General features: G+C 34.3%; 1 protein-coding gene across 1 annotated transcript in view; it reads right to left on the reverse strand.

Moving 5' to 3' along the window:
* Adgrb3 (adhesion G protein-coupled receptor B3) overlaps nt 1–13,407 on the reverse strand; it is a 719,524-nt gene that overhangs the window by 456,639 nt on the left and 249,478 nt on the right. Inside the window, exons 4-5 of the mRNA XM_021197371.2 lie at nt 8,747–8,908; nt 2,523–2,687 (exon numbers count right to left, since the gene is read on the reverse strand). Coding sequence (XP_021053030.1) covers nt 2,523–2,687; nt 8,747–8,908 — 327 coding nt within the window. The remainder of the gene's footprint in view (nt 1–2,522; nt 2,688–8,746; nt 8,909–13,407) is intronic.

Below are 13,407 nucleotides of genomic sequence, written 5' to 3' on the forward strand. Positions count from 1 at the left end.
AAAGATGAAGAAGGAAAAAAAACATAAAAGCAAATATCTCCTTATGAAAGAACAAAAGATTCTATCACTACATCGCATTATAATAAGGAAACAAATGTAGAACTAGATAAATTGGAATAAGGTTTAGAAATTTATGTTTATATATAATACATGTAGATATGAATATATATTCATCACACACATATACATACACATATATACATACATATATACATACATATATACATACATATGTATATTACATATATTAATTAATAGATACATATATTAATTAGTTGGAGAAATACCAGAAACCAAGTTGCTTAAGCAGGAAGAAAACTGAAGAAAAATCCTATGTACTCAAATATTCTACCATGGATAGAATTGTCAGTTAGTTACAGCAATAAAATTTCAGGGAAAACAGCAACCCAGACAATGTGGCTTAGACTGTGTTTTATATTAGCTTAGGTAAGAAAGGCAGACCACAAAGACAGTTAAACACTAAGGGTATCTATCCATATACCATATGATAACTCTAAACAAGCTGATTCCCACTGCTGCCCTACACTTCTGCCCACCTTCTCCAGCAGCCCCTGTTCTCAGACAAGACATTACTGAAGCTAGGGTGATGATGTTAATTTTCAGCTTAACAGAATGTGGAATGTGCAATTACCTGGAAGGATAGCCTCAGGGCATAACTGGGAATGATTAAGGATAGCTTTTCAGTAAGTCCCTGCAGGTTATCTTGATTGCAGTAATTGATGTGGGAAGGCCCACCTTAATTATTGTCAGGATGATTTTGTGGTCAGGGGAATCCCTGACAGTATCAAGTGGAGAAACAATGTGAGAGCTATCAAGCACTTATTTACTACCCTCTGCTTATTTATGAGATGCAATTCAACCAGATGCTTTACAGCCCTTGACTTCCTGACCATGGTGGGCTGCACCTTGGACTGCGAGCCAAAACAAACTCCAAAACAAACTCCTTCTCTTTTACGTTGCTTCTGTCATGGCATCTCATCACAGCAACAGGGACAGAAACTAAGACAGTAACAGCTAAAGTAGTAATGCCACCTCTACTCTTTCCTTCCTTTCCTCCCTCTTTATTTCGATGTGAGTCAGAAGGCTTTCCACCCTCAAAAGAAGTGAGAGAAACTGGGTATGTCCTTCGGAAAGCAGTTGATGGGTATTAACTACTTGTAGTTGAATACAAAACTGCCTAAGTGAAAACTATTCCATTACCTGATGAACAATACATGTCACTCTTAGAGTACCTTATAAAGTTTAGAAACATTTCTTAAAAGAAACAATCTGAAATTCTTATAGTATTTCACTGAATTAAATTGCCATACACTAAAGCAACTTGTGGGGCATTGGGCTATGCACAGACAGGCTGGTTTCCAATTGAGCTGAGGTTTGAACCCCGAATGGTGATAATTCACCTACATGACATGGTAGGCATTCCCTCATGCTCCTGGAACTCTGGCTCCTGCCTAAGTTACTGTCCCTCACAGCCCCCCACAAAAGAAGCATGGCTAGAAGTCATGTAGGCAATGGCCCAAGCTTCTGAACTTCAGGCTATACTCCTCCCCAGTTACTTAGCAACAGAAAAAAAAAAAAAACATAAAAAGGGCTGTTCTGCCCCTCCCCCCCTCCTCTCTTTCTCTTTGCCTTTCTACAATAAAGCTCTAAAACCATAGTCTCTGCTAATCAAGATCCACTGCGCTCACTCTCGCCAGTGTTGGGAACCTCTATTCCCTCATCCCTCTCTCCTATAACCCTGGTGGCTTTAGCAAAGTAGCTCCGGGGTTCCCAGGTAGGGCTGCCCCTTTGCCAAACCCCTAAGAGTTGGTCAGAGGAATGCCCACCTGGGGTTGAGTGGAAAGTGTATGGCAGCTCTCCCACGCCTGACAGACCAGAGAATAGGTAAAACTCTGGTGGGGTGTGGGTCTCCCCTTCCCCAGGGCATCCTCTAGGCCCCTTCCCTTCCCCAGGGCATATCCCCTGGGCCCCCTTTTTAGTTCCCAACAGCAACTCACATGTTAAATCATAAAGTTGTGAGGATCAATCAATGCAATTTGTGGTTTTGTATGTTTCTTCTGACCTTGTCTGCACCACAGTCCAGGTGAAGCCAAGGAGACATACAGTAATAGTAACTATTTACATTATTATTTGTTTATTTCCTATCACATCTATACATCATAAAATAATGTCTAAGGCATCCCGGACATCAAGCTTATAACAAGTACTAGATTAAACTGTACAACCGTCAAACTACCACATTTAATGACACTAGGGTACTTCATTCAATACTTTCCACTCTTATGGGTGTTTCTTCTTAATTTCTTGAAATTGTGGAGTATGTATTCATTTTGACAAAGCCAAGGAAATTATCCTGTTTCACCCAGATAAGAGACAGGAATGAGAGGAAACACTTTTCAGCAAGGCTCAATAAGAGTTGTATGTTTTATGTATGCTATGCACAACAGGAAAATATATGAACTACATTAATGCAAGCTTCATCAGTTGCCAAATATGCTTACCTGGACAGAGGGCAATATTACAAGGCTTGTGATGAGTTTCAGGTCCCTCACAGGGCCTTCCTCCATACTGAGGAGGTGTGCATGACCTGGTGCGTGTTCTTTGGCCTCGGCCACATGTGAAGGAGCATAAGCTCCAAGGTGACCATTCCTCCCAAACTCCATGTACTGTAATAAAGCAAAGAAGCTTCAGCCACAAAGAAGAGAACCAAGGGCAAAGACTTTGTTCTGCACAATTAAGAAAACAAATCATCAAATAGAATATGAAGATGTTTTGAAAACTCACTTTGAATAAAATTCTAATTAGATATAGGCTTTTAAATTTAATTTCGAATGTATTAAAAGAATAGAAAACTAGATGTACTTTTTCTCTACTCTTGAATTATGTTTTAAACTATTCCCCATTTCACCTCTTTAAGTGAAAATTCCTTTCTTTCTTTCTTTCTTTCTTTCTTTCTTTCTTTCTTTCTTTCTTTCTTTTGATAAAATATTTTTAAGTTATTTTTAAAGCATGGTCACCTATGAAGAATAAGGAAAATTAAATTTCTCATAACAGGGCTGAACTTTTAGAGCTAAATTTGTATTTAAATAGCTAAGGAACAATTTAATTCTAGTACCTATGAAGTTTCTGAAATATTGTTTATCAGATAATGCAAAAGAGTTCCTGAAAATTTGTTATGTATATTTTAAACATTTTAAGCTATCTTTTTTAAAATAAATTTTTTCATCTAAAATTTTGGGGTTACATTCACTATCTTTTGAGTAGGAGGTTGTTTCCACCACTATATCTACTGCCACAGGGTCCTTCTCTTCCCCATTTCAAGGTGAGCTCTGAGATCACTTTAAAAGCCATGGAACTAGAAAATGACCATCCTCCTCTGCTAGTTTGATGGACCTGTAAGCTCTCCTAATTATATTTCTAAAACAGCAACAAGAATAAAACCCAAATTATATAAAAACAGAAATAAAGTAACCATGGAATACCAGTGCTTCAATATCCCATTATCTATAATTCATACTTAATTGGAAACAAAAATATATGCTCCTTCATAGGTATAAATAAATATCGGTATATCTTACAAACGCTTACTGAACTTCAGAGGTTAAATCCCTTTTCTGAATGTCGAATTACTGCTCTCACTCTGTTTATCAGCACCAGTGTATTACCTCGCCAATTAAGTGAGCACAAAGAACCCAGGAGAGATGGCTCTGTAGAGAACCAGTTCTCTTGATGCTAAGCCTCTGCTTTTAAACACTGAGAAAGCCTTGAGTCCCGAGGGTCAAGGTGACTCCTTTCCTCCCCCAGCCGCATGCTCAAAGCGCAAGTCGACAGAAAACGGCATTTCTAAGTGAATATGATATTTCTAGAATTTTCTTCATGTTTATTTCGCTCATCCTCTTACATTCAAGCTGAAGTCCAGCTAATCTGCCAGTGCGTTACTACAAGTTCTTACCAGTGTTGTGTTAAAAGTACTTAACGACTGCTTTATTTGGGTCTTTAAAGAATATTATATTGTCTTACAAACTATGTTAATATTGAATTGTGTCACAATGTGTGTGTATACACTTCAAAACAGAAGCATATTTTAATACATAAATTACATGGTAATTTAAATGACTTATGACTAAATTTCAAAAGAATTTCACAAAAATGGCACACCTTAACATTTAGGTAAATTATTTCCACCTACTCAGGTTGTTGAGTTATTGCAATAAATTGTAAAGATGCATTCAATCATTGAAAACAGCAACCCAATTAGAATATTATTCAATAAAAGTTATTCAATGATTCTAGGAAAGTCATTAGAAAGTCTTTAGAAAGTCTTTTAAACATAATAGATAGGAAAAGTACCAGAAAGTGGTAGGTATATGTGTGTGTGTGTGTGTTATATATATATATATATATATATATATATATATATATATATATATATTCATCTATCTCATGGCAATCTGAAAAACTCAAGGCTAATTAGTATCCATTGATAAGAGAATACCGATATCTGCTGTAGCTATGTACACATAAATGCTATATAGATTTTAAATATATACATATATATGTCCATACATGTTTGTAAACATCATTCAATGCTGAATTTCTCTAAAAATATTTGAATATATTTAATTTTTAATTACATGTTTATCTATTTTGTATTTATTTTCAGTTATCAAACGTTTCAATGAAATGATAAGCTGCTCCACTATGTAAAGAATTTATGACACTATATGATCTTTTATCAAATTACTATATTACTCAATGTATACAGCACAATGCTAGAAAACATTAAACAGCTAAATTGAATATATATATATATATATATATATATATATATATATATATTTCGTGAACACAAAACATTACAAGGGATTTAGCAGCTTAATTAAATCATGATACTGGAATCAGAAAATTAATGCTTCTTATCCAATTTACATAGTCTTTACTGATATACATTGCAGTTTTGTGACTCTGTTACATAACTTCAGATGCTAACTGCTATATGGGAAAAGAAATTATTATTAGTTTGTTATTTTAGAGGCTTTTCCATTGGCTTAAAATTAGTGCACATGCTTTACAATACTTATAGATTCTAAAAAATTATATTAGAGAGGCTCTTCATAAGAATTTTGCTGAGGTCACATTTTCAATTTATTATGAAATTTTTATATAAGGTTGTTTATTTTACAGTAAAATTTTAAAATTTATGAATTATCAAGTAAATTTGAGAAATAGTAATAATAAAGTAATTTAATGGACATCATTTTCATCCTTTTTTGTACTTTTCTTCCTAATATTTGGTACCAGATATACTGTCACATCTCTACTTATTACAAACCAAAGAGAATATAAAATATATACATTATACAAAAATTATCACCAGATTTTGAAATAAACATCTGCAAATACTCATATGATTTAGGTTGCAATTATATATAAAATAATTGTTGAAAGTATAAGAAATAAGTGAATTCACTTTGTAAATAAGTGAATATGACAACTCTGACATTCACAAAAATAAATCCCAAACCATTCTGTAGACTTATATGAACGTTTACATATTCATCTCCGTTTAGTACAGATCAGCGATTATCAACTGGAGGTAGCTCCGCCCATGGGAACATTGGTTGATATCTGCAGACGGTTTGGGTTTTATCAGTGTATAAGGAAATGAAGGGCTACTGGCATCAAATGGGTAGAAGCCAAGGATGCTGGTAAGCACTCAAATGAGCAGTGTGGTTCTCCTGGAACAAAGCACTTCAGGGTTGAAGTGTTGGTGCTTAATCAACAGAGGTTGAGAACCCTGGGGTGGAACAGAGACCTGAAATTCAGCTAGGACCGTAACTACATAATCAAATGCCACTCTCTAAGTTTCCCAGTTTACTTTAAGAATATTTCACATGTTTCTTCTCTGATGTGAGGGAGTAGACAAACAAACAAACAAACAAACCTGCCAAATAAAAAGTAATGATAAGTCAAAAAAAATTGGGATAAGCCCAGTGTGATTGTGTATTAGGGAATCTGAATGAAAGAAAACTATGTGGATAATGAAAATAACTCATTTGTAATATTAAGGCATTTCCTTCATGATACAAATAAGTGTGGGTTCTCTGCTTCTATATATTTTGTAGAGGGTTAACTTACTAGGCAAGTCATTCATTCTTGTTCCAAGTTCATAAATGAAAGAACACCAAAATTCGAGTTCTCTTTGACATGTGAGATATTGATTTGTGAACAAATTTAAGGAGAATTTATTATTTTAGATAGATGTTTATATTATTTCAAATACTTCTGAATTTTAAACCAGTTAAAGATTTTAGTTTTCATTTTTATTGCTTTCATGATATATCATATTAAAAATAACATTTACCAATACACTGGACAGAAAGAACCAGTGTATGAAAGAAAATCCTATTTCCTATAATTATGTAGTTATCTGACATTTTAAGATAATGAAGCTGATCTCTTTTATTTATAAAATTTAAAAAATACTCTGAATTTAACAAACTGAAGTATAACAATGTTATACTTCTCTTGTAAGCAATATTCAACCAAAATTTAAAAAGACAAATATTTTATGTACATGAGGTTAAAAGAGAGACTTGCAACTGTTTATATTCTTACAGATGGTATCAGAAGATATTTAGGAAATCAAAAAGCTATCCAATGAGATTTTACTCAGTTTTCTTCACATGAGACACAGGGAGAAAGAATTTAGCCATTCCACATGTGGAAGAGATTAGGATCTTCTCACAGATATTTTATATTCCCTGTCAATGGCTGAATCATCCTCCTCCGATAGAGAATGATGACGTCCTTATGTCACCCTTACAGTTTGTATAACTGGTAACTGGAAAGTAAGCTGCGAATGGAAGTTGGTGGACAGCACTCTGGAGACCAATCAGATTCCTACCTGAGAATATGTTTGCCATTAGACACTATTCTTGTCATGGCAAATGATGTTGATACAAAGTACTTATCATAAGATAAATTTATATGTCAACTGTCTCAGACCCCTCTATTGATACTGTTTTAAATGATGAGAACAGGGAACTGGACTCTGTAAATCATCATGAAAATACTGTGGTTAGGCTTCCTGGGGAAGAATTCTCCCAGAAGACCTATTCTATTCCTAGGCAAATAATGGTACACAGCATAATGTTTGAGATCTGTGGGTTTCACTATGACACTCCAAGTTTCTGCCTCTCTGTGTCTCCTTTTTATTTTCTCAGCTCATGTTGTGGCTATGTGTTAGGTCTACAACTCCTGATTTTATACTTTGTCATCTTTATCATTCCATAATAGGCTTACATGCTTTTTTCCCCTCTTTGAACCATATTATTTTTCATCCCATATTCTTTCTGTGTTAACGCAGTTCTAACTGATGCCTGCCGACTTTCAGTAGCAATTATTGCCCCTTTGTTATAATTATGTCTTCCTTCCCTGCATAGTCTTAGTTTAACTATGTTTTCATCTGTTGATTTTCTGCTTCTCAATTCTGACACAAAGGTTTCTCACACCTCATTACATCCTTCCCACAATGCCTCCTTCCATTTCCTTCCCTTCTCTTTTCTTGAGGATCATTTGTTGCTTGTTTGTATTGTTTTGTTTTTGTTAGTTTATTATTTGTTTGTTTTTTGGATTTTTTAAAACCCTCATAACATAAAACTGCTCCCTGAGAGAATTTTGAGCTCACAATTCAGGAGTGCTGAGTATATTCATGCTGCAGCCAAGCAGATCACCAGAAGTGAAAATTTGAAGCCTTTCAGCCACTTAAATAACAGCTACCTCCCTAATGCTTTATGATTATTACATTTGCCTACTTAGAAATTGACATGACTTCTGACCACTCTTCCAGGTCCATCAGTCTTATTTTTATCAAGTGCAGAACCAGTTATCTCTGGAAATAGAGACCCCTAGAAAATATTTAGGCACGACTTGAAGGTCACAGGGTCTTCTACAGTAATAAGACCTTTCTCTAGAACATCTTCCTTTCAAACGCTTCTGCAAAGACTCTACATGTGAACCTAGTATCAGCTTCTGCTGCACTCATTTACCTTATACCCATCCATCAAGTGATGGGACACAACCTAAATGCTTTGCTTTGGGACTGATTCAAATAAAATTCTCATTGATTTGAGAAGATAAAATAAATACAGTGAGACCTAGTACATCATTAAATAATACATTTTTTTGATGCAACATATATTTCACTTGAACCAGCTCCCTCTGTGGCATTTAAAGAATCACTTCAAGGTAGTTTATGAAGTAAAACGACAGATCATTTTTAGGTCTACTACACTTTTTTTTTTTTCCTGACAGGGCCAGATGAATGGTAGGATTGCTGACTGGCAAACTATGTCAATCATGTAATGATTACATGTCATATTCTACTATACTTAAAATTTTAACTTTTTCTCATATAGCACTTGGATATTTTTACCACCTTAAAATGCAAGAAAAAAATAACTGAATTTTTATACTCTTTGAAGTATATACACACATTTCAAACATATTTGCAGCAGGGAGATAGTCACTTATCTAACACCCTGACTGCTCAGAAAGCAAAAATGATCGCATACAGAGTAAATTATCACAGTTGAGAAGAATTACACTTATACACTCTAATGAAAACACCTATATGCAGTTCATAGGAAAATAACAAATTGTTCCAAATGCGTAGCATGACACAATTCAAAACATCCACAGTCGTAGTTGCTGCTAACACTACCTGGACAGAGGGCAGTGTTATTGCAAACCCTTGATTCTCTTAATGGGCCGCTGCAGTGTGTCCCGTAAGGTGATACACAAGTTCTGGTTCGCACCTGCGACCCTTGACCACAAGTAACTGAGCATGCGCTCCACTGGGACCACTCTTCCACACCAGATTCACCTGCATGCAAGACAACAAATGAACATGAAATACCGTCTTGATTATTCATCTCGTAAGCATCTTACCAAACTGACAGCATGGCATGCATGAATAATTCAAATGTAAATCTATAGCAGTGAATCCAAAGGTACAAAACATTTCACAGGAAAATGAATTTAGAGGGATGAATACAATGCCAATACAAAGACTGTTTGTCATGACCCTGTTAGCCAAAGGTTTTTTGCAAAGTCCACTTTGCTATCAAAACTGTGAAGGAAGAAATTGCCTTCAGTAAAAATAATTATTGAAGGAGTTTTCTTCAAGCCTATCAAGCATAATGTATTTGATGCCAAAAGACTCAGAATGTGTTTCTAAGCCTACACTGTGGCTTTGGTGAGCAGGGATATATTGATATGTTCTTGTAAAATTGCTAAAGACTGAGTGCACCTGAACTACTGTGTATGTAGACAAGTTATTCCAAATGGATTTCCTACTTTTTCAACCTATAATAGCTACTTACTTTGTGGTAATTTATTAATATCTCTCTACCCATCACTTCACATCTGATCTAAAGAAGTGATATTTTTCTACTCCAAGTGAATGAAAGTTTATCATTTCTATTAACTGGACATAGAACTAAAGTTTACTCCAAAACAGGGCCCTAAGGAGCCAATTCATATAGGTTTCATAAACTTCCTGGTGCCTGGCATCACACTAAAAGCATGCCTAGCTTTCTCATCTAAAATCCACGTTACAAAGAGATCAGAATCATTAATTTTTAAAACTTCTGGGATGGCCTTCTAATATTCTGGCATCATTTCCAGGTTGTGTTTTAAAACCTGACTTGAAAATTTGCCATTGCTTTGCACCCAATTCCAGTAGAGCCATATCTGGTTAGTAGTGTGTATTTAAGTTAAGCATGCATATGGTTGTCAAAATATTTTACAGGGAAGGGGTTTCTCAGCACTTTGTACCCTAATTATACAGAGAAAGGAACAGTATATATCAGTATATATCATGTATTCCAGAGACAGAAATGACAGTTCATTTGTCTGTCTTGTTTAGAGGGGTTATTCAATGATTTTAAAAGTACATTACATGCTCATCAACACACCCGATCTACAAACTGGTGTTCTAGAAAAAGAGTCAATTTGTACCAAGCATTAGGTAAGATAGTCTCCACAGAGAAATCTATTCTAAAAATGAACCCATTGCTAGAATGCCTATTGGATACAAAGACTGATTTTATAATCTGCTATCTGATTTTCTTGAACTTTCAGAACAGCCAGTTTGCAGAGAAAAACTGTTCTATTGGAATTCTTTTAGCAGAATCATGAGGAATATGTTCTTGTACTGGACTAATATTGTGAATGCAGAGGCATAGATAGCAGATCACTGCTACCTGGTTATCTATCAGAAGGGTACATGTTGGTAATTTGGATGATAGCTCAAACTAATCTGGACTTCTTTTAAATATTGACACTGGTTTTTAGCATGGAGTTACAGTAATAGATTACTCTTGATTACTTCACTATTTTTACCTTTACACATTTCTATATAACTTATTTCAGAATTATCTACATGGATGTCTGTTTAAATAGTGTTTGAAGTTACATCTCATAATTTTCCCTATTACATTGAATAATACTCTAGCAAAATAAAAGTCATGTTTGTGACTCCAATAGTATGACAATTGTTAAAACTATCTATACCTATTTGTATATATACATAAGCATACTTAGTAATGAAAACTTTAAGCTTAAGATTAAGGGAAATGTATACTTAATGACATGCCAACCTCCTTGCAATGTGACTGAGTATAAATGTCATGACTCTATGTTATTAATTACAAGCCAGGAAGTTGAGAACAATGTGAATTTTGTAGTTGAATTGACAAAGATTATGAATAAAATTAGTTCTATTTCCACAAACATGGTTTCTCTTTCTTTCTTTCTTGCATTGTCATTTTTAAAACTAATAATGACATTTCAGGAAAACTAAACTTAGCAGTGGATTAATTCCAAGGCCCAACTTAATGCAACCTTGTACAGGCACTTGAAAATCTGAGTTGTCTCTACATCTATGATTCTGCATGACGCTGAACACAGTTAGCAATGGGGCCAGGTCATGAGATCTATAATGAGTGCCAAGGGCTAGCCTTCCTCACAGTTCATGTTGAAGATGAAAACTTAAATAAAATTAAGCACATAAGAATTCATTTTTATTTCATCTGTAAGAATCAAAATTTGCCACTAAAAATGGTCTAACCATCAACTTGATCTTGTATATCAAATGATATTTTCTCTGCAATTTTTATATTATTTTCTCTTTTCCTAAGGTGTGAGCATTATCTAGTAAAGCACATTGAGTTGTGTTAGAAATAGTTAATATACTTTACAAGAGAGGTATTTTAATGTCACTGAAAGCGTAAAGCATACACTGAGCAACCTTTTCAGTCTGTGTATCTTTGGACATAGTGCAAACTGATCTAGTCCATGTATAATTTAAAAAATGTGCCAAAGATCATGTAGAAAACTTCTCTATAGAAGGCCATATTAAGGCTCTTTATTCTGAAACAAAGAAGAGAAGGAAACAAGAACACTGTTGTGGTCAACTGTATATTGCCTCGGAGGCCTAGAAAAACTCCATTTATTTTTTTTGAAAACCTTAGCAATTTACCTTCCTCAAAAGCTACTAGTAAAAATCAAGTGAGATCCTGTGGAATGGAAAATTTAACATTATGAACAAGCTATTAATGTAATTTTTGCTAGTATGTTAAAGTCATGAAATTAGAAACACATTTAATGTTATATTCCTATATTAGATCACATATTATATATTCCCAATACAGACAGGTTTTCTCATGTAATAAGTGAATACTTTTCTAAATCTGTTTATAAACTCACTTCATGCCTATGTTGCTAAAAAGTAAGAACCATTAAGATGTCTTATTCCAGTTTTCTGGCGCTTAGCCTAAAATAGACATATTTATTATTTTATTTCATTTTCCTTAACTATACACATAGAAGTGCAATTTGGGTTTTTATTCTACTTTATTTTACTATGTATGAGACAGTTTGGCTGCATGTGTGATGAGTACTTTGTTCCTGCAGTGCCAACAGGTGCCAGAAAGGGTGTTGGATGCCATAGAGCTAGAGTTCACAGACGGTTGTGAGTCTCTTGGTGAATTCTAGGAACTTAACATGGGGCCTCTGCAGAAGCAGTGATAGCTCTTACCTAGTAATCTCCACACTTACCTCGGGCTATTATAGCAACCTAGCTAATGTTTAGGCTTGCCTCAGTTACTAGATTACTTACTAGTTAGTAAGAATACTCTAGTTATCTTGGTAAAAGAATACTACCTCATAAAAATATCATTTAAAACTAGCCACTCACTTTGTCTCTGTGTAGTAAAGCGTATTTTAAAGTGAAAAAAGTTACTGATTGTATCAATTGTAGAAGCTGCTTCACTTATTTGAGAAGAAATAATGTGTGGTAACTTCTGATTTCTTTATCCCTGATTAATATAGCATATTATGCCATTTTATAATTTTATTATTGAACTTTTTTCCATTGTAACATTTTTTGTCCTCAAATTATGCTTAACAAAGTTTCATGACTGTTTATACACAATACTAATAACTTGATTTGAGAAACAGACAAGTTCTATAAATAAAACTTCATTTTATAAAATGTTATTATTTGATACTTCCATTAATTTAGTCTATGTGAACATCAAAAGAAACTTAATATTTAAGAAAAGACCTTGTTTTAGCTTTATAAGTGCTTAGTATTCAATTACGAATCTTAAAAAATACTTAATGTATTACATTTCCTCTCTTAGTTTAGCATGATAATTTTATACTAAGTCAGTACAATGCACTCTTTAATGCATTAATATGAATTTATGAACCCTATTTTTCATAAATTCAGGCATCAATCAACAGTTTTAGAACTTGAATTTTTCATACCCTTTCTGTATTATTAGCAACATGTATAAGTAGTTTTAAAGTTGGCCACAAATCTATTTGTTCAATGTGTTCTTTACTTACCAAGTCACTTGTTAGTGACAAAAAATACACTGGGTAGAAAAATAATGACTAGAAAATCAGAAATAAATATAAAAACCGTGATTATCAATTCCTCTTTAAACAATATTCTTTGTTATTTAGTTGTTAACATAGTTGGGCAGAAAATTTTTCACAAACATTAAAAAGCTGTATTTAAACAAATGCTGGATTAAATTGCATGATATTAAATTCACAAACTAATGTTACTAGATCACTGGAAATTTAAACCTATTGTTCTCATTTCACTCTCCCTTGATGCTAAGTTTTAGGAATTACAGTAAGCCAGTATTTGCTGTCTTCTGTATAAAAGATGGATGCTTTTCTCGTATGGCACATGTGTCCTCATGGGGATGCTGAGGACTGGAGAGTCAGCATGGGGATGCGGAGGACTGGAGAGTCAGCATGGGGATGCGGAGGACTGGAGAGTCAGCATGGGGATGCGGAGGACTG

The sequence above is a fragment of the Mus pahari genome, chromosome 5, assembly GCF_900095145.1.
Source record: "Mus pahari chromosome 5, PAHARI_EIJ_v1.1, whole genome shotgun sequence".
NCBI classification, from domain to species: Eukaryota; Metazoa; Chordata; class Mammalia; order Rodentia; family Muridae; genus Mus; species Mus pahari.